The sequence below is a fragment of the Rattus norvegicus genome, chromosome 1 (genome assembly GCF_021556685.1).
Source record: "Rattus norvegicus strain SHRSP/BbbUtx chromosome 1, alternate assembly SHRSP_T2T, whole genome shotgun sequence".
Lineage (NCBI taxonomy): Eukaryota > Metazoa > Chordata > Mammalia > Rodentia > Muridae > Rattus > Rattus norvegicus.
In genome coordinates, this window is record NC_141534.1 from 195760030 (window position 1) to 195778925 (window position 18896).

Sequence of the window (18896 nt, forward strand, 5' to 3'; positions counted from 1 at the left end):
GAAATCACCCATGATATATTACTCATGTTCAGTCTCATACGGGTTTGCCAGGTATTAGCTCAAGGAAATGAGAAAATTGACCAATTGCTAATAGAAAATGTGTTAGAAGCCTCAAAATTTCATGAGAAACAGCATGTTAAAGGGAAAGGTTTAAAGAAAAAATTTCCATCACTTAGCAACAAGCCAAAGAAATAATTTTCAAAATGTCCTACATGTTCCCTATACAACCCAACTCTGTTACCTGCTGGTGGTAACTCTAGGGCTACTAAAAGAAATGACATTTGGCAGATCATTGCTGTAAAATTATAAAAAGCTTTCTTTTACCCTGCACTAGATCTGGCATTGTAGTGCCCCAAGATACCTGATAGATATCTTCATCTCAGTCAGCAAAGTTTCTCGTCTGGTCTGCTCCATCCCATATCACGCTGCCAATGGCCTCTCTCTGAGCCTGGCAGCAATCTCTCTACCCATCTAGTTCCCAAGGCAGGCTGCCACCATGCCAGAAATATACATCCCAATTCTGTGGCGGCCTAGTGTCTCCGGCAGCCACATACTCTCTTAAACTTAAGTCGCCACATGAAAGAACACATAACACAATAGCCTCTGATCCAATTGGTAAGATATAACTGCCCACCTAGACACACAAAGCCCTGTACACATCCATCCCTTAAGAACATTCCTAACAACCTGTAAATGTGCAGAGAGGAATCCTAACATCAGCTTCCATGCTCTCTCGGCTGCTTCTCCTGCCTCCTCCAGTCTCCTCCTTTCTCTAAAAACTTTTCTCCCACCCATCCTTCCTTCTCATCCAATGACAGGTCTCATTCTATCTTGTACCTGCCTTCACCTGTATGACATCCTACAGCAGATGGATGTTTTCCATTTTGCAGAGTTTGGAAAACAAAAGTACATCCGCCACACCATTGTCACACACTCAGGGTTTCAAGGGGTAACTGCTTTAAGTTCTGAAAAGTCTGATTGTGTGACTACACACTTATTTGAAATAATGGCAATTATGGGGACACCTGCACTAAGTAACACTGACAATGCTCCCACATATGTACCCCATAAGATGCAATAATTCTTTCCATATTATAACATAAAGCATGTCACCGGTATACCACGTGCGCAGTCCCACAGGACAAGCAGTTACAGGAAGAGCCGATCTAACCTTAAAAGAGATGTTTATTAAACAAAAGGGGAGAGTAAAAACCCCAGGGACAGACTAAATAATGCTTTGTTAACTCTAAAATTTCTTGATGTTGGTGAAAAGGGAACGACAGCAGCTGAGGCATACTGGGTTATCAAAAAACTGAGGAACTGGGCCAACCCATATACTATAAGGATGTGCCGACTTCAGAATGCAAACCTGCAGGAGTTTTAAAATGGGGACGTTGTTATGCTTATGTATCTACAGGGAATGAAAAATATGGTTACCAACAAAACTTACAAAGATTAGATCTGACCAGGGAAAACCTAATCATCTGAGACATAGTTGTCTTCACAAAGCAAATAGCCCAGGTGATTAATGGGTGCTTTCTCCAAAATATGCATAGTGACAGATTAAATACAGAGACTGGGTAATGACACAGAGACTGGGTAATGACACAGAGACTGGGTAATGAATGCTACAGCTAGCTTTTCTCTGACTGTTTTCTCCCTGGGGCCCAAACAGTAACTCTTCCCCCAACTCAGCAGGAAAAGGAGACAGTCATCCTGGTGCCTTAGGTTGGGGAGGATATGTTTGGTCATTTGATGTGCTGTGGCTGTTATCATCTAGGGTGGAGGGCTGTTGTTGGTTATGATCAGGGGTTGATAAAAATTTTAAATCATTTTGTTTAATTACTGTATATTAATAGAGATTTAAGGTTTTGATAATTGTAATAGAAATTTGTTAATAGATAATTGTTAATAGAAATTTAAACTTGTTTTGTTTGAGTAATTGTATATCAATAGGTATTTAGGGGTTTTTGCTTCTTGTATATTAATTAGGGTTGTTCTGTTAGGCTTTTGTCTAAAAATATTGCACATAAGACATTTATTGAAAATGTGATGGTTCTTAAAATTATTTCTATTGTGTGTAGGTTGTCAGTGTTAAAGAAAAGGACAATTCTTACACAGAAATAGGGATATGCGGTGGAAACTTCTGGTTTCTTTGGAAAGTCACTTCTTCAGATGATGCTTTGCTGGGGCACACAGGTGAAAAGGGGTGTTTAGCTAAGGGAAACACGTGAAAGGATGCATGATGTATGAAGGAATATAAATATAAGCTAAGAGATAGTGGATGATGCTGGATGGTATTGGTGTGCCTTGCCATTCCTTAGCGGTTGTAGAAAGAAATGCACCAAAAAACTTCTGGTGGTATTCTGGTGGCTTCTTGCTGCTTTTGCAGATTGGGGCCAATTGGAAGAAGGAAGTGGAAGTTTCTGGATATGTCAGCTGATAGAGACTCACGTGGAGTTTTGCTAAGACAGATTCATGTGGTGTTTTGCTGAGGCAAGACCCGTGGGAGGATAGGACCCAACCGACAGCGACAGGGGCAGGGGGCTTGCATGCTAGCTTTGCAAGGCTTCATTGGTCTTACATCTTTGTTGAACTTCACTACATTGAGAGATGCACAGCAAAGAACTCCTGGTGTCCCTGCTGGTCCTGGTAGCTCCTGCTGACTCGCTCTGATTTGGCGGAGGCCTGGCTGTTTCTGCTAAGTTGTGCCACTGCTGCTGATTCATGTTTGCTCTCCTGGCACTTTTGAACTGAACTGCTAGTATCCTGAAAATTGGAGACTGAAATTGCCCCAAGGAACTACTTCTAAACAGCACGCAGCTGAGCCTCCCAGCTTCTTCTGGATCAATCTGTCATTGCTGATTTCTGAACTACTGTTTTCAAGCGGATGGAGCTGCCGCTGCTGTTTTGTGTGAACTGAACTGCTGAATCTCGACATTGTAGTTGGATTTGCTCCAAAGAACAATTTCTAAACAGGTCCACTTTGCCCATATCCAAATACACTTTTTTTCTACTACCTCTGGTGGGTGGTGGGCTGGAAAGGTTCAAGCATTTAAGAACCCTTATTAAAAGTAGGGTTTGAAGAATAAAAGCCTACACTAGTTTGCAAGGAGCTGTCAGTCCAATTGCCAGCATTCCGACACTGCACAAATATTAGGTGTGGTTATTACTGTGTCTGTAATAACAACACTGGGGGATGTGGAGTCAAGAGGATTGGAAGTCTAAGGTTATCTCCAGCTTTATAGTGGGTTAAATGTCATCTTGAATTGCATGAGACCCTATCTCAAAAATCAAATAAACAAAAAACCTTGGAGGCTGAGATGTTTATTTCACCTTTTATTTTATTTCCAGAACTTAGCATGTTATGTTTATAAATGAATGAGTAATTCAATAATCTATTCATAACCATTAAGGTCATCTTTTAATAAAATGGCAATTTTTGGTATATAGGCTAATATGTTTAAATTAAACATTCCCAAACCACCACACCATTTGAGTCTGTAAATTTACTGTTTCACACTAGAGACTGAAACTAGGGTCTGTAAGGTAAGAGCTGCCAAGAAGCTACAGTCTCAATCCCCCCTTTCCCCTTCAGCCTCCCCCTCTTTTAGACAGGGTCTCATGATGTAACCCAGAAGAGCCTTGAACTTGTGATCTTCTTCCCACTGCCTCTTGTTTAGATCGACTTTTGTAAAATTATTTTTAAACAAAAAATTATAAAAGTGATTAAAATCCAATGCAAAAAAAATTTCCTGGCAGGATTTGAGAATAACGTCTCAGTGAGCAACCTCTGAATCCTTTAGTGTGTGCTCTCTACAGACAAGGCCACCGCTAACCGAAACACAACCACCAAATCTGGACGTTAACTGCCATCAAAACCTTAGATCTACTCCAGCTTTCCCAAGTAGCTTAAAATCTCTACTTGTTATAGCAAAAAGGATATGGTACCTGCTGCCTTAATCACCATGTCTCTGTAGTCTTCATTACTCTCGAACAGTGGATCAGCGTTCTTGGAGTTTTATTATGTTAAATCCTTTTTATTACTGGGGTAGCACTGGTTCAAGACCTTTCAGAGCTAGGGAATATCCAAGCACAGGCATACAATGTGTTTATGCATGAACATCTCTAGTTACTTCTGTGTCTATACATTTATTGAAGACCTTGTCTACTGATATCTTCAATGCTAATCCTAAAAGTCACCTGAATTTCTTCCTTTCCTTTGTTTTCCTTTCCTAACAGAAAAACATAACTTTCATTGTCGTAACATACATGCTTATTTTATCAGTGGCCAATTTAACAGTTTCTTATTGCTTCTGTCACCCTTCCTCAGTTAATTCCCCCTTTGCCCATGCCAGCCCATCTGTCATGTGGATGAACCTCCTTTCACCTTGCCATGTATCACTGTCCACACAAGATATCTAATTGTTCAGTAACGGGAAGAGAGGGAAGTCAACAGGAAGGAGGTCTTTCTTTCCTTTTAACTTGTTATTCAAAGCAAGTTTGCTGGTTTAGAAACTAGATTTCATTTCATTCACTATTTGATGCTATATTTGAGAGAGAGAGAGAGAGAGAGAGAGAGAGAGAGAGAGAGAGAGAGAATATGAATGAGCGAGCGTGGGTACATGTACTTGGAGGAGTCTGCTGTCTGAACTACCAGAGGCAAGGCCTCTTTTACTTCATTCCTGGAGAGCAGTGGATGTTAGTAAACCTAGAAGGGCCTCACATGGCAAACAGGGCTTTGGTTTCTCCCTTGTAGCCTATCACTTAGGCATCTCTTAGTATGTATGTCTTATAATCTGACACTGGTGAAGAGACGAATGGTATGGGTGGGACCCATGTGCAGAAAAGGAGTCTGGGTTTCGCTGGTGACAGGGTTTCTGAACTATGCATGTTGGGCTATCCATCATGGTTTCTTGTGGTCAGTACTACAGGAAAATACTGTGAGCCTCTGGGACAAAACTGTTGCTCACCATCTTTTCATGCAATGGACATTCTCATTCCCACATTCTTCACAGTTATGGCCCCAGATGGAGCCGCCTCCTTTCTCCAACCTTCCAACTCTGAGCAGTTATGGTATAGGACTGGTGTGGGTCTGGGGTTGGGGGAGGGGCAACAGGTCTATGACTCTGAAGAGCTATGTGGGGATGGGGGGAGCAATGGGAAGAAAGGACACTCAAGACCCTGCTCAGGAGTCAAAAACAAAAGCTTGAGGTCCAAGCCCTAAGGCAGAATCACTTCTTTAATGTACTCAGATCTTCACACACAGGATTTAGGTAGAAGATGGTGTAGTCCCTAAGCAGTACACCACAAAAGTCATCAGAGCAGTGGCCACCCTCTCCTTCCCGTCCCAGCCTAGGCGGCTGTAAGATGACCCTATAGGAGCTGTCAAAACTGTCCTTGGCACTGTGTCACCTCCTCAGCCTGCAGTTGTCAAGGAGCTGTCCATGGTGGCACATCTCCTTTCCTGCCTCAGCCTACAGCCTTCAGTGAAGTACTACTGCAGGCGCTGTAGCTGCAGGAGACGACCACCATGGTAGCACTTCCTACAGAGATGGTGCCTCAGCAAAAGCGGTGGGTGGCTGGAAAGACTTCCCATCCTAACCCATGAGCCTGATTCAAGGAAAAGGGGGCAAAAAGAAGCCAGCATTCCCTGAGCTCAGATTTGAAATCCCACCAATCCTCAATCTGGAAATCTCTGCCCTGAAAAGCTCTGTCCTCTTAAAAATCCCACATAAGCCCTGTCCCTTGTCCAATTCCCTGCTGTCTGCTCCCAGTATCAGGGGTTGCTATCTCTGAATTCATCCCTCCACACTCTGGACCCTCCAATAAATCTCTTTTATGAGATTTGCTGCTTCGTGTGACTCTCACTGGAAGAAGCCAGGAAGCAATGAAGAGAAGAAGCAAAGAAGTGGGGCCTGGCTCCTGAGCTCAGCTGGGGATACCCTCCCCTGGGAGCTGCAATGCCTCTGCTGAGGTTTCCTCTCAGAGCTATGTGGCTTCTGCATCTCAAGATGCCCTTCCACCAAAATACCTTCTCCCTTCACAGCTTCCCTAATCCTGTGATTAGGAAAGGTTCCTAGGATACCTTTCCATCCGAGCAGAAGCATTTACAGCTGGGAACACCTTAGAGAACATATGGCTGGCTGAAAATTCAGAGATCTGTCTGACTATCCCCAGGAGTATTGGGGTTAGAAGTATGGACTACATATCTGGCATGAAACTCTTGCTGGCCTTGCATCTGCAAGGCCATCCATTCTGTTTCCAATTAGTCCCCGAATCTGAGCATGTCTGGAGATTTATCTATCTCCTCTCTTGAAATTATGAGCCCTGGGACTCAGCTCTGCAGCTATATGACTGAGGTAGGAGATGGACATGTCTACCCTAAGCCAGCCCACCCTCATGCTTTCCTCAAACTGGCTTTTTTCTCCTCTACTCCCCTAGGAAATGGATCCAAATCCTAAAGAGAAATTGTAAATCATATGGCCTTTCTTTAGAGCTGTCTGCCCTAGGATGGGATTGCTGGGACTCAGCAGGGCCTTCTACAGTATGCCTAGGGGAATGATCTGGGATGGGAGTAAGCATACCTCCCCAAAGTCCTGCCACACCAGATGAGCTTACAGATAATCCAGACTCCAACTGCCAAGCACAGCCACACCAATCACACAACATGGGTTTCTATATACCCTATCAGGATCACATGGAACAACTTTATCCCAGCACTTCAATCTAGATTTAGACAGGAGCCAGGCCATTCCAAGGGAGATAATATTACCCAGTTCAACATTCCCTGATTTACATAGACCTTATAGTTAAGAGTGCTTCTAGATTTGCCTGACTGCTGAAACAGTTCACTGAATCAACTTAGATAGATTCAGTTTAATACTTAGGATTCAATACTTAGACCTCCTAACAAAAGCACAAAGGAGTTTGCCTTGTCAAGCTTGTGTGCCCTTCCCATGTCCTCTTTCAGAAAGAGAAGAAAGCTTTAAGGGGTGATAACCTAGGTGGTGAGGTATGCAGGGAGATAGGCAGACTCAGAAGAGGAGGACAGGTCAGTCACTGAGCAGTGTTAGAGAACAGGAAGAAAGAAAAAAAAAGTAGGGTGAGGATACAAATGGGTCAAGGGTCATTTTGGTTTCATTCTGTGAAGAGTCCTTATTCATTGTTTCAGTATTATTATTCCCAGTGGCTTCTGCAGGGTCAGATGAGTAATAAGTTTTCATGTTGAGTCAGAAACACAATAGGAATGATGAAATAGCCACTACTGAACAAACCATTGCTGTAAAGATCTTATGTTGGGTTGGCAGTTAAGAATGCCTACCAACCTTGTGAAGGACTTGAGTTTGGTCCCCAGCATCAACATCAGGCTATCAATGATTGTAACTCCAGTTCCAGGGAATCCAATCCCCTCTGGCCACCACAGACACCTGTATATACATGGTGCACACAAGTTTACATAGGCAGAGACACATAAAAATGAATAAATCTTAAAAAGAAACATAAGATCAGATGACTCGTCTCTTCAGCTATACAAGCAGAAAAACTAGAAATCTAAATTTGAATGTACAATTTGATTGAAGTTTTATATCAATTTAAACAAACATAGACATGGCTAGACAAACATTTGGCATTTCTGGCCTAAAACTGGTCACATAGTTGGGTAATGGTATCTGTTGGATCAAGCCTATACCTCCTGCTTTTGAAACCTGTTTCTAAGTTCAGCCAGGACGTTTGTTGTTTTCCCTACAGTTAAAGAGTAGGTCCAGAGATACCTGCTATCATGTGACAAGTTAGCTTTCTATTACCCCAAGAGATTTTGCTTCTGTGTAACCTGTGTCATATGCCTAACACACATGAACAGGTATGGGTATAACACTCACTCAATGCAACAGAGTCAAAGGCCAAACAGTAAGCAGAATAAACAGAACCAAACCATAACAACCATTTATTGAGTCCCAACTATGTATATGCTATGCTCAGATATTCAACTCAAACCCTGGGGTTGTGTTTTTTAAGTACTGTTGATGGGAACACATCAATAATTTCTTTAATTACTCACTCCTGCTTGAAGTGTCCCCTACACAGTTTGAAGAGCCAGAGGTGTTCATTAGGTATCACCTATGCCTTTCAGATTTGCTCCAGGTGACATCCCGTCTCCACTGCCAGCGTTATTTGCTGTTATTATTGTTCCATTGAAAATAGGCTACTCCAGGAGTGTCTAGTTCATTTCTGCAATCTTAGAAGCTGATCCATGAGTTGCCATGATACTTTCTAAATGATACAATCAATAGGACTCCAGGTTTGAGAACTGAAGCTTACTAAGCCATTCCCCTAACCAGGCACTTCATGAAAGTAGGTATATCCATGGAATATTCACAGCCTGGTGAGGTAGACTGCACATTTCAGATGAAGAGACTGAAAGCCAGAAAAAGTAGTGAGTCACACGACTAGAGACAAACCTAGTCACTTAGAACCTGAGGCTGGGTGACCTGATACTCTTCCTCTTTTACCCTTTTACTCTATACAGACAGCTCTACAGCAAGCTTTATAAATGGCAGCACAATTGGAGGGCAGAGGAAAGGTTGAGAAGACACTTGTATACATCTGGTGCACACAAATGCACCTCTAGGGAAAACAAGCAGTCCCTCATTGCTCGAGCTCTGCTCAGATCAAAGACTATGTAGTGCTCTGAGAAACCTAGTGATTCCCATATATGATGTTAGCAGTAGAAATACATTTGTGTGGGCAACCTCTTCTACATCAGACAAAAAGGCTACACTGAATCTCCAAAATCCAGACGTCTTCACTATTCTTCCACTGATGGGAGTAAGGAAAGGGAAGTGAAGTGGGGAAGGAGGATTTTTTAAGGGAAGGGATTGAAGACTGGAAAAGGACCAGATGACAAATCTTGAGCCTTTGCCCCTGCCTAGAAATACTATAAAGTAATCTGAACTCAACGTCTATTTCTTTGTTTCTACCTCAGTCTCCACCCCCCTAGTGTAAACAGTAAAGACAGTTAATAAGTGGTGAAGAGCTCCTTAAATGGGATCCTATACCCAGAGTTTATGTAACAATCCCAAGGTCAAATTCTCTGGTCCTTTCGCTAGAACATATCCTTTTATCATCTCCTCTGGTCTGCCTCTGTAGTCCTCACACAGACTTTGCCGGGTGTGTAATCAGTTCTCTTCTTCCAGTAGTTGTTGGTTTGTTATGGTTAACCTATATCCAGCTGGGGCAGAGCTATGTGGTTTTGGGCATCTAAAAGCTTTCCTCTAGCTAATGGAGATTCGGACTGAAATCTCAGACAACAGGACTTGTGTGTGTGTGTGTGTGTGTGTGTAAACCTTGTTTCTCTGAAGGAAGACACAGCTCTAGTGCTGTTTGTCTAGCCTGTGGCTCCTCAACCCAGACCCATTAGTGAGCCCTATTATTTAATAATAGGACCTTAATGAAGTCACCTTAGGGATGCAGAAAAGGTCTGCTTTAAAAAACAAACAAAAAACCCGGTCCCTTTAGGTTTCTCAGGACTGAACCAAACCCAGAGACAAAGTCTGGACTAAAATTAAAGCCAGGGATAACTGAAGAAGCTCTCATCTTAGAATATCCATTGATGCTAGACAAAGTTAAGAGTTATGGGCAAAGGCCTTGCCATATTACAGGCAGATGGAGGTCTTCTTGCTAATGTGGGTCACCTGGTAGAAGAGCAAGTGGGAAATCTGACTGAAGCTCTTGGCAAACTTCCTGCAAATGTAAGGCTTTGCCTGTGTGCATATGCTGGTGGTGTCCACAAAATACTAGCTGTAATCAGGAAACTTCTAGGGTTTCTTGCCCATGTGTGAACATTGATGGAGCTGTGGTGTAAGATTTTTGCTACATTCTGGAAAGGTCATTTGCTCAAGTGGATGCGCTGGTGTTCAGTAAACATGGTGATCTCACTAAAGCCACGTCCACACTCAAGACACCTGAAGGGCGGTTCTCCATTATGAGTGCGCTGGTGCCGTAGGCAGTTTGAGCTGTTGGTGAAGTTCTTGCCACACTCACAGCAATTGTAGGGCTTCTCACCTGTGTGTGAGCGTTGGTGTTCCAGCAGATAGGAGCTGCGCCCAAAGCTGTCTCCACACCAAGCACAGAAGTAGGGTTTCTCACCTGTGTGACAGCGCTGGTGCTGTAAAAGGTTAGAGCTCAGGCTGAAACTCTTGCCACAGAGTCCACAGCGATAGGGTTTCTCCCCAGTGTGAGTACGCTGGTGCTGGATCAGGTTGGAGCTAACCCTGAAAGTCTTACCACACTCAGCACAAGCATAAGGCTTTTCCCCAGTGTGCACCCGCTGGTGTTTTGCTAGGTCTGCACTGCGACCAAAGGCCTCTCCACACTCCATGCACTTATGAGGACGGAGGCCTGAGTGAGAACGCCGGTGTTTAGTGAGATTAGAGCTGAGGCTGAAGCAACGGCCACACTCTGGGCAGGGGTATGGTTTTTCACCAGTGTGAACTCTGTAATGCTTAACAAGATCTGAGCCACGCCGGAAGCTTTTGTCACACTCTGGACAGCTGTAAGGTCGGTCACACCCATGGCTGCTTTGATGGTGAATGAGGTCAGAGAGGCTGGCTACAGCGAGCCCACAATTCCTGCACTTGAAAGCTTTGGGGACTGCAGGATCACTGGTTTTGGCAAAGGCTTCTTCCTGGGGGCCAGAGCCTGACCTACTTAAGTACTGCCCGTCCAGCAATTTTTCCTCGGGGGCTGGTTGCTCCGGCCGCGCCAGGAGGGGGCGCTCATGTAGCACAGCCTCGCGATCCAGGGGCGACCTGGGGGCTCCCGAGAATTTTGATGTCCGGTTCTCCAGCAGCTTTGCTCCATCTAAATTCTCCCTGGTCACTCCTGGCGCCGCAAATTCCATTGCGGCCGAAAGGCGCTCGGTTTTCTAAATGCCACCTGTCTAACTCATCAGCACAGTTGGGAGAATGGGGCACTGGAGGCTTGGAGGCCAGCACCGGAAACGGAAAGGTCCCCAAGCCCGAGAGACTCTAGGAAGCGGCAGCGAACTTTCCCGGTAGGTTTAACACTTTCATTCGCTTAGCGAGACCTTCCTGTCGGGAACCTAGCACTTTTGAAAGGCTTGGGGTTCTGCGAGTCGGTCAGTCTGGCTTTCAGGGCCCTTGATCGCCGCGCTTGAGGGTTGCCAAGAAAGTCTGAACGTCGCTGACAAGGACGTACCGGGAGCGAGGTAGCTAAGCCACGTTGGGGAGCAAGGGACAGCCCTAAGACTCCACAGTGGGGCGTCTGATTCTTGGAGCAACAGCTCACTCTTCGGCCTGGGAGGAGTTTCACACCCACCTCAAGCTGCACTAAGCTTGGCGCCGACTACATATCCCAGCATGCATTGCACGCGCCTCTTACTTTCACACAGATAAATACCATTCTCGCCATGTCTTCTGCGACTGTGCAAGTACCCGAGTTCCAGAATCTAGAACTTCAACTTCCGACTCGCAAGATAACTGCGGCGGCGCTATTCAGAGGAGCAGCCTGGCCACGCCCCCCTCTTCCAGTTCCGCTCTCTCAGAGTACCGGCGAGACGCGGGGCGGAGCCTTAGGCCCGGGCCAAGATGGCGGCTGCGAGACCGGCCCTTACGGACTCGCTCTCGTTTTGCCTCGCGCAACTCACGGCAGCGGCCGGGGAGGGGCCAGGTGGGGGAAAGGACCCAGCTACCAACGAGACAGCCCTGGGCCGCGTGCTCTTAGCTCTTCGCACGCGCCACATCAAGGCAGCAGAGGGAATTGAGCGCTTCCGGGCACGCGGCGGGCTCCGCCCCCTTGTCGCCCTGCTACGCCGAACGGCTGCTGCGGGCCCCGCCCCGTCCCAAGCAGCCTCTGGCTCCGCCCCTCCGTCGGTTGCGTCAGCTGGTTCTTCCCCTGGCCCCGCCCCCGCTGCTGAGTCGCCTTTGACTCTTTCGGCGCCAATGCGCCTGCGCAAGACGCTGGATTTGGCGCTCAGCATTCTAGCCAACTGCTGTACAGAAGGGGCGTGCCGGTCTGAAGTGCGTAGAATTGGAGGCATTCTCCCTTTGGGTAAGTGCTACGCCCCCATTTCTTAGAAAGGTTCCAACCCACAGGACTTGTGCTGTCCTTACTTTATGCCAGGCCTCTGAGTACATGCTTTGTGATGGTGCAGCGCCTCTCACCTCCTCAGGTGTAATGCTATGTGACGTCACCGCCCTTTCTATAAATTATACCTGGACTTGCCCAGACCAGAACTAGGTACTGGCTACTGCCTCACTTTTGAGCCAGCGGTTTATACTTTCTACTTTGGGTGCTTCTCGTGGACAGTGCTTACTGCTGTGTCTATCTCTGTGCAAAGCTTCACAGGGATGAGCCGGAGGCCAGAAAGTGTAGTTTTAAAAGTTCAAAAAATGGTCTTAGCAAATGGTGCTGCAGACATACCGAGCAAATCACTCAGCCCCTCCAAAGCTAGAATTCTTTGCATAATAACAATAGCTTCCCGGCAAGATTGAAGTTGAGTATAAAATGAAATTCAAATGTAGAATGCCCAGACTCCAAGCATAGGTAGGTACTTAAACACGCACAGTAAACCAATTCCAGCAAACGGTAAGCTTTTCTGTGTGCCAACTGATTTTGGCGCCTCCTCGTGGTAATGGTGGGAACAAAGTTGGGTCATTGCCTGTCTTCTGACAGTATTTCAGTTTTGACAAAAATCTTAATCTTTGAAGTGAAGCATTTTTATGTTTAAACTTGCATAGAATGCAAGTAATGTATTTGACAATAGGCTTGACAGAATGCCAAGTTCTCTCTAACCCACTGTGCTGGGTAGTGTTACCTTTTGATTGGCAGGGATGAAAGTTGACTTGGTTCAAGCCAAGTTACCTGAACCACATGACAGCTTCAGCGGTTCTGCCATATTCCTTTCTCTAGTAACGCCCTACCACTGCAGCTGCCGGAGTGTATCATGACATTCCCCTAAAACCCTTTTGTGGCTTCTGTTACCTTCACATTTATATTTTGACTCCTTGGACAGGCATTTGAGGGGCTTTGTGAAATCTTAGAACAGACACTATTCCCCGGGGGCATTTGGAAAAGCTGCTTCACGCCTGAGATACTCTAGCCTTTCTACTTACCATCCCTCTGGCAAGTATCCATCCAGTCTTTCCTCTAGCTCCTGCTCACCTTTTAGCATCTTCTGAAGACCTTCCCTAACCCTCCTCTCTCTGCATTGCTGGGGATTGGCTCAGGGTGTGGTACAAGCTAGACAAGCACTCTGCCTCTGACCTATATCCCCAGACATTTACCACATTCTTGCTTTGGTTGATTCGAGACAAAGAGTCCTCAAGAAGACAAACTGTTCTTTCAGTGACCATTCTTCAGTGTGTGAGGATAGACAGCATCCAGAACCGAACAGCCCGTGCTCTGGGGAACTTAGCCATGGAGCCTGAGAGCTGCGGGGACATCCACTCTGCTGGTGAGAGGCTGAGAGTGACGTAGGCCGAGATTCACTGTAGGATATGGAGGTCTACCCTTGCTTATGTATCTTCCTCTTCCTTTTTTAGGGGCTGTTCCCTTTCTTGTTGAGAGCCTTACTGCCTGCCAGGACTCACAGTGCCTACAGAGCATAGTTCGTGCCCTCCGCAACTTGGCAGACTCACCCCAGCACCGCCTAGCCCTGGCACAGCAAGGAGCAGTGCGGCCACTGGCCGAGCTCCTGGCTACTGCCCCAGACCCTGCACTGACCTCAGCCCTAGTCCGTGCTCTCTTGGAACTCAGCCGAGGCTGTTCCCGAGCCTGTGCTGAGCAGCTAAGTCTGGGTGGGGGACTGGGCCCACTTGTCAGCCTGGCTTCTCACCCTAAGCGGGCAATACGTGAGGCAGCCATTCTGATCCTTGCCAATCTGTGTGCTCAGGGCCTGGTGCGACCTGCACTGGGCAATGCTGGTGGTGTGGAGGTGTTACTAGGTGAGCTTAGGCGGCGACGGGGTCCCAGTGGGAGCAGCTCAGCTTCCCAGCAGCCCCTAGTGCGGGCTGTGTGCCTCTTATGCCGGGAAGCCATCAACCGGGCTCGGCTTCGGGATGCTGGTGGTTTGGAGCTGCTGATGGGTCTATTGCAGGACCCTGGTGCCAGTGCCTGGCATCCACGTGTTGTGGCTGCTCTTGTAGGCTTCCTTTATGATACTGGGGCCTTGGGCAAGTTACAGGCTCTGGGACTTGTACCTCTTCTGGCCAGGCAGCTATGTGGTGAAGCTGGCGAAGAGGAAGAAGAAGGAGTAGAAGCTGCTTCCTGGGACTTCCCCGAGGAACGGACCTCTGGGCAGCCGGAGGGAGGAAGCTTCCGAAGCCTCAGGTGAGTCTTCATATCAGGGCCTGAGGACGGGTGGTGCTCTGGGGAGGGAGTGTGTGTTTGCTACAGCCATCTTCCTCACCTCACCTTCCTCATCTACCTCTGCTCTGTCTTAAGACGTTTACCAAGACTGATTCTTGAATCTCTGCTCTCCACTCATATGACTGATCATCTGATCCCGGGCCCACCCCATCATCCAGAACTCTGGGCCCTATACAAGTTGATTGGGGGTGCGTGTGTCCTGCTCACAGTGGTATGCTGTGGCGCCCCAAGTCTTGTTTTGTGTTTATTTGAGGTGGTGTTTTACTGTGGCGTCTAGGATGCCTATATCTCACTGTATAGCCCAGGCGTTCCTTGAACTTGGAGCTATCCTGCCTGCCTCAGCCTCTAGAGAAGCTCTTGCTCTGTTAACATCACCAAAACGTAACTAGTTAACCTCTCAGCCACTGACTTCTTGTGTGTGCAGTGGAGGATAACGGCATATGTACCACAAAGTCCTTGCTGTCCCTTACTTAGCTCTGAACGATGGTCAGTGCTTGTCAGTCTTGCGAGCTGACTACACTCCTGGCGGCCTCCTCTCTAGTTCCTAGACATGATGAGCCAGTGCCGTCTGAGAGCTTCTAAGCCGGAACACTCTTCTTCCTGTGCGTGGTCATCGCTCCTGCCTCTCTCTGGTCGCTCCTCTGTCTAGAATACACTTCCTCCTTAGCCCTTCATCTCTCACCTCCTTGGAGTCTGGCTCGGTTCTTACGGAGTCACAATGGCTGTCGAGTTTCCTGGTTCACCTCCTCTGCTCTCCGTGCCCCTTTCCCTTCTGCTCCCACCCTGCACCACGCTGACTTCACAGCACATACCAGGAAAGGTTTGTTCTGTTTTGTTTAGACAAGGGTCTCACCGTAGCCAGGCTGATCTTAAACTCATCCTGCATCAGTCGGCCCGAGAACCAGGACGGCAGGCACAAAGCACTGCGTGCCCAGGGCACTGTGCCCAGGGCGGTTGCTTTACAGCCTTGTGCTGTTTCTCCTCAGGCGATCATGACTCTGGGAACAGCGTTTCGTTTATTGATGTTCTTGAGCACCCAGTGGACACTAGTAATCTAGAGTGAGGTGTGGCCCCGCCTCAGCTCTGGGTTCTCCCCCTTTCACACCTTCCTTTCTCAGCAGTCACCTTCCTTACTGTCCTTTATTCACCTCTCCTCCCTGTCCTCCTCCTCTCTCCCTCCCATCCGTCTGCTTTTCTTTTCCTGTTTTGAGTCAGCATCTCACTAGGCCGGCCTGGAGCTCACTATCCCGGGCTTGCCTTGATCTTGAGACGCAGGACCATCTTTTTGATTCTGCTTCCTTGCCTTAGCTCTGGGTTTAGACTCCTTTTCTTCCTGTCCTCTGTAGGTTGTGGCTGATTTCTGAGGGTTATGCAGCAGGCCCTGGAGATATCTCCCCAGATTGGTCTCCTGAGCGTTGTCCGATGCCAGAGCCATCTGAGTCAGTCAGTCCTACCCCTGGCCAGACCTCAATGTCGACACCCCGCACACTTCGCAAACTGGGCCGTGTCCCTGCTGCCACTACTGAGGAGCCTTGGGGCCAAGAGGGGCCAGCACTGTTGCTGTTGTCACGCTTCTCCCAGGCTCCTGACCCAAGTGGAGCTCTAGTGACTGGTCCAGCACTGTGTGGCCTGTTGGCCTATGTGACAGGTGCACCGGGACCACCAAACCCACGTGCACTGCGTATCTTGGCACGCCTCACCTGTAACCCTGCGTGCCTTGAGGCCTTTGTGCGCAGTTATGGTGCAGCACTGCTGCGTGCCTGGCTGGTCCTCGGTGTCTCACCAGATGACTGGCCTGTGCCACATGCCCGGCCTGTACACCGAAGCCAGCACCGAGAGCTGGGTATGTTTCCCCTATCCCCACCCACGCGAAAGGCCCATTTCCTCACATTCCTTTTGTGGACCTAGAACCTCTACTTCCTCCTCACTTGCCTGCTGTCTCCAGCCTACCCTCTAGGCTGCTCAGTCCCCGGGGCATTGGTGGTTTGAGGACCCTGGAAGGCAGGGAACATTCCCTTCTGATCCATAGCCCCGGAGTAAAGAGAGTTCTGTTCTGTCCTTTCCCCAAACCTGGGGGCCCAGGTAACCTGGTACCAGGTTTGGCTCCTTGTACCCCAGAATCTGACCTTTCTGTATTTCTTCACCCACTCTACTCTTGGCTCTGTGCTGTCCTGGGCACTCACCTATGTCCTCTCCGGCTCTACTACCTTTTACATCTCAGGAGTACCCTGTCTTCTGAGCCTGACCGTACGCTGTTTGTCTTCGAGGGCCCAGATCTGCAGCCTGACCTCCACATTTCTGTTCTCACCCTTGATTTTTAGTTCCTCACACCCTAAGCCTGTCCTCAACCAGCGCTCATCACAATTCAGTTGATTTCTTACTGAGGTTTCACACTCCCCCTTTTCAGAACGCAGAGTCCTGCCTTGCCCATAGCACTCTGATCTCTAACCCTGGCCCCCACCTGACCTGCTGTGCCTGTCCTGCAGGTGAGATGCTGCTGCAGAACCTGACTGTCCAAGCTGAGTCCCCCTTCGGAGTGGGCGCCCTCACCCACCTGCTGCTCTCTGGGAGCCCTGAGGACCGTGTAGCCTGTGCACTCACCGTACCCTTCATCTGCCGGTGAGGGGGATAGGTGCCTTGCGGGGAGTGGGAGCTCGATTGCAACTCCCAGCCCTGCCCTGAGCCTGCTGAAAGACCCCTTTTCCCCACAGGAAGCCCACTCTGTGGCGCCGCTTACTTCTGGATCAGGGTGGCCTCCGCCTCCTCCTCACAGCACTAACGCAGCCAGCTCCACACCCACTCTTCCTCTTCTTTGCAGCAGATTCCCTGTCCTGTCTCCAAGGCCTGGTGTCTCCCTCTGCAAGCCCAGTCCCTTTACCTGACCTGCCCTTGGAACTGGACTCACCCTCCCCTTGCCTCTACAAACCTCTGCTGGGTCCAGCCCCTGCCCCAGCTCCTGACCTGCACTTCGTTCTGGACTCAGGCCTACAGCTCCCTGCTCAGCGGGCTGCTTCAGCTGCTGCCTCCCCTTTCTTCCGGGCCCTGCTATCCGGCAGCTTTGCTGAAGCCCAGATGAATTTGGTGCCACTTCGAGGCCTGTCCCCTAGTGCAGCGTGGCCTGTCCTACACCATTTGCATGGCTGCCGGGGCTGTGGGGCTGCTCTGGGACCTATACCCCCACCTGGTCAGCCCCTGCTGGGCTCTAAGGCTGAGGAAGCTCTAGAAGCTGCTGGCCGATTCTTGCTGCCTGCACTAGAGGAAGAGCTAGAAGAAGCTGTTGGCCGCATCCACTTGAGTCCACAGGGTGGCCCAGAGTCAGTGGGTGAGGTATTCCGTCTAGGCCGGCCCCGGCTGGCTGCCCACTGTGCCAGATGGACACTAGAACCAGGGCAGTGCCCAAGAAAACGGGCCCTGGCCCTGACGGGGCTGGTGGAAGCAGCAGGTGAGGAGGCAGGGCCCCTCACTGAGGCTTTGCTGGCTGTGGTAATGGGGGTTGAGTCATAGTGCATATGCTCTAGGCTAAACTATTGGCATCCCTGGGAGAGGACCCAAGGGATGAGTTGGCTGTGAAGGAGGCCTCTCAGCATGAGAGAAGCCTGCAGAAGGAGCTATCCTCAGGGACTGAAGAGAAAATGGAACTGAATCCCATGATGAAGAGCTGAAGATCCATGACTAACAAGCCAATACCAGAGTCTGCAGGAGTCCAGAGGGACAGCTCAGGCCCAGGGGCTGGCCTGACTCAGCACTATGGTATTGAAATTAAAAACCTGAGATTTGGACACTGCTGTCGTGTGATGCTTCTGCTTGCTTTCCCCTGGGGTACCCCACCCATTTACCTGCCGAGGGCTCCATGCTTTAACATGGGTCGTCCTTGGGTTTAAGAGTTTAATAAATCATTGCCTGGTGGTTCCTGCAGATCTGGGGCATGGTGGGTTTTCTCTAGGATGGAGTCTTGAGCCCAGGGGAGGCCCGCTCTCTGTGTGTGAGTCCTCATTGCTTAGACATGGCCACCCATCTAAATGCAGAACCTGGCCAGGGTTAAAAGGTTTGGGCTGAGTATGACAAGTTGGCAGCATGCTGTAGGTAACACCCTGCCTTCAGACTGCCCTTTACCTGCCAGTCCGTGTCCTCATCTCTTGAGTCAAATCTTGTGAAAACATTAATGTGTAGATGTGTGCATGCCATGCTTCTATGTGGAAATCAGACGACAGCTTGAAGGCCTCAGTTCTCTGTTTCCATCACAGGGCATCTGGCTTGGCACAGAGTACCTTTGCCTACTGAGGTACTGGTCCAAGCCAGTTAAAGGTCAGCTGCTTAGCAGGAAACCTACTATGTTCTCAGGGATTCTGAGGCCCGTTCTTAGTCACGTTCAGAGAAAGCCCCTTTACTGGCATTCAGGTGAAGGATCTCCATCACTGGGCTCTCAGAGCCTGGACTAAGCTTGCCAGTCTGGGCATTTCAGAAAGGCGAGGTAAGGTGGTTCTTGCTGCCCTTGAGTCTCTGGG

At 48.5% G+C, this 18896-nt stretch overlaps 2 protein-coding genes across 4 annotated transcripts; one reads left to right on the plus strand and one right to left on the minus strand.

The window, feature by feature from the left end:
• Positions 1-1168: 1168 nt before the first annotated feature.
• Positions 1169-11537, minus strand: Zfp696 (zinc finger protein 696). 3 transcript variants are annotated; one of them, XR_015647497.1, is made up of 4 exons: positions 10066-11537; positions 7329-7430; positions 3952-4078; positions 1169-2217 (listed from the first exon to the last, which is right to left on the minus strand). XR_015647497.1 is itself a non-coding variant. In XM_087601461.1 (3 exons), the coding sequence occupies exons 1-2, from the start codon at positions 10901-10903 to the stop codon at positions 7366-7368; spliced, it is 903 nt and encodes a 300-aa protein (XP_087457587.1). In that variant the 5' UTR covers positions 10904-11537; the 3' UTR covers positions 3325-4078; positions 7329-7365. The 3 variants fall into 3 exon arrangements, 2 of the variants coding, with proteins under 2 accessions (XP_087457587.1, XP_087457577.1); XM_087601461.1 differs by lacking the exon at positions 1169-2217 and having other exon boundaries at positions 3325-4078; XM_087601451.1 differs by lacking the exons at positions 1169-2217; positions 3952-4078; positions 7329-7430 and having other exon boundaries at positions 7922-11537.
• Positions 11403-18170, plus strand: Armc5 (armadillo repeat containing 5). The gene is made up of 6 exons (NM_001009455.1): positions 11403-12072; positions 13370-13477; positions 13566-14352; positions 15738-16234; positions 16878-17010; positions 17103-18170. The coding sequence occupies exons 1-6, from the start codon at positions 11610-11612 to the stop codon at positions 17893-17895; spliced, it is 2781 nt and encodes a 926-aa protein (NP_001009455.1). The 5' UTR covers positions 11403-11609; the 3' UTR covers positions 17896-18170.
• Positions 18171-18896: the final 726 nt, after the last annotated feature.

Excerpts from the sequence above, each read along its gene's own strand:
- Zfp696 (XM_087601451.1), bottom strand. The coding sequence starts at position 10,903 with ATGGAATTTGCGGCGCCAGGAGTGACCAGGGAGAATTTAGATGGAGCA.
- Armc5 (NM_001009455.1), top strand. The coding sequence starts at position 11,610 with ATGGCGGCTGCGAGACCGGCCCTTACGGACTCGCTCTCGTTTTGCCTC. Across the intron at positions 14,353-15,737 it reads GGAAGCTTCCGAAGCCTCAG|GTTGTGGCTGATTTCTGAGG; the intron begins GTGAGTCTTCAT and ends TGTCCTCTGTAG. Across the intron at positions 17,011-17,102 it reads ACCGTACCCTTCATCTGCCG|GAAGCCCACTCTGTGGCGCC; the intron begins GTGAGGGGGATA and ends TTTTCCCCACAG.